Genomic DNA, 2,005 nt, shown 5'->3' with positions numbered 1-2,005 from the left:
TCCTCCTCAGTTTCAAAGGCTGGATGGTTCGATAGAAAGCTCTGAGTGCTAAATAAGGAAATATTCTGTCACATGCCACATTTAAAAAAAAAAAAAAAAAAAGACCACACAGCACAAATTTTGCCTTCGAAAAAGAATAACTTCTCACTGAGGGCAAACCATGTTGCCTTGGGAAAGCGGGTGATACACAGAAGGTTATATCTCAATAATTTCCTGCTGCCTCTCTTGAAGAGACATCTGCGGAGCTCATGAGATCAAATCAACAGTGAAATACCAAAGACAGAAATTCAGCCTCAGCTTTTAAGTCTTATACCTTAACTACACAGTGAAAAAATGCCATCAGGAAAACATGGCAGTCTCATATTTCATGTGTGAGATAAGACAGGATTGAATTTTAGAGGATTTAAGTGAAATTCACTCTGCCGAACAGTATAAAAATTTCTTCCCTTCTAAAAGAGATTGCCATTGTCTTACTAACCTTCATTTCTGCATAAATGCAGCTAGGAGACCAGCACCCAAAGCTACCTGAAAAATGGCTCATTTTAAAAACAATCCCCGTTTCTCTTGTGAAGTAGGTCAATCTTGTCTGACAGTCATACCAAGAGCCAGCCACAATTTCAGGAAATGCCACGTATCTCTTCTTACCCAGATGGCAGAGCAAGCACTCAGGAGTTTGGTTTCCAAAGGTATAGGTGGAAACCTGAAAGAAACAGCGCTCCTCTCCCGACCGCTATAGACTGTCCCTATAACTGCGTAAAGGCCTGACTTTATCATAGTAGATTTTTACCATGGAAATATTTTGTTTTGTTTAGAAAAACTGCGAAATGGAAAAAACAATCTGTGGTGTGAAAATATTGTTTGAAGTGTAGTAACATATTTGTTCAGCACCTGCAGCAAAAATGTGATAGCAAGGAAATTTGGCATCACCTCCTGTTTGTCGCCAAGATGATTTCTAAGTACATTTCTACGTACATGTACATTTCCTAAGTACAGGATTTGTTCCTACTTGGCTGCTCAGCAGAAAGACAATGCAAGAAAGAGAGTTAGTTCCCTGAGAAAGTCTACAGGATTAAAATAAAAAGGAGAAATTGGATTGTGAAATAAGAAATTACAAGGAAATGCTAGGTATACACGTTAGGAAGTTATGGGCAAAGTTAACTGAATTTTCTTTCTCAGATGATGACAAAATATACTAACAACAACGATAAAGTCAACAGCTTTTTCTGGAAAAGACATTTCTAGAGCTCTTTTTTTTTTTTTTTTTTTTTTAAACATAATTCTCTTAATCAGCTGCCGAAGACCTTGCCTAGAAAGAGCAAAAGTGTTCTTTGGCTTGAACTGATTTGTCTTAGACTCACAGCATTTCCTCACAGCATGTGGCCTATTTATACAAAAGATACATTGTCATTGTCAGGAGTTTTAACAGCCTTGTTTTATTCTGGAGCTTGTACGGACAAGGCCAAGAGGAATTCCACTTTCTTTCGGTTCAACATTGCACAATAACAAAGAAGCAAAAAGGGAACAATCCCTTTTCTTCACCGTCCTGTGCTCCTCAAGCCACACCAGAGCCAACTGCAGCCTGGCAGTAAAACAAACATTGGTTCGTTAAGAAAAAACAAGCACTTGATAGGAATCCCTTCAGCCAGGCTGCAGACCAGTTTTAGGGCTAAAAATCTGAACAACTTGTACTGCGTTCTTGATACGCTAAACACACCTTGTGCACTTGCACCTTTCCTCGTATGGCCAATACTGTGAATTACGGGGTTGTTGTGGTTTAACCCCCGCCGGCAACTGAGCACCACACAGCCGCTCGCTCACTCCTCCCCCTGCCCCCCCGGTAGGATGGAAGAGAGAACTGGAAGAGTAGAAGTGAGAAAAACTCGTGGGTTGAGATAAAAACAGTTTAATAATTGAAATAAAATAATAACAACAATAATAATAATAATGTAATAATAATAATAATACACAAAGCAAGTGATGCACAGTGTAATTGCTCACCACCCTC

At 39.3% G+C, this 2,005-nt stretch overlaps 1 protein-coding gene across 1 annotated transcript in view; it reads right to left on the bottom strand.

The window, feature by feature from the left end:
* LOC103922463 (macrophage mannose receptor 1-like) overlaps nucleotides 1–2,005 on the bottom strand; it is a 38,656-nt gene that overhangs the window by 36,146 nt on the left and 505 nt on the right. Inside the window, exon 2 of the mRNA XM_009330604.1 lies at nucleotides 646–749. Coding sequence (XP_009328879.1) covers nucleotides 646–749 — 104 coding nt within the window. The remainder of the gene's footprint in view (nucleotides 1–645; nucleotides 750–2,005) is intronic.

Source organism: Pygoscelis adeliae, unplaced genomic scaffold (genome assembly GCF_000699105.1).
Source record: "Pygoscelis adeliae isolate BGI_AS28 unplaced genomic scaffold, ASM69910v1 Scaffold27, whole genome shotgun sequence".
In the NCBI taxonomy this organism is placed as follows: Eukaryota; Metazoa; Chordata; class Aves; order Sphenisciformes; family Spheniscidae; genus Pygoscelis; species Pygoscelis adeliae.
Note: the sequence above shows the minus strand (reverse complement) of the source record. Positions and strands in the feature narration are given on the sequence as shown.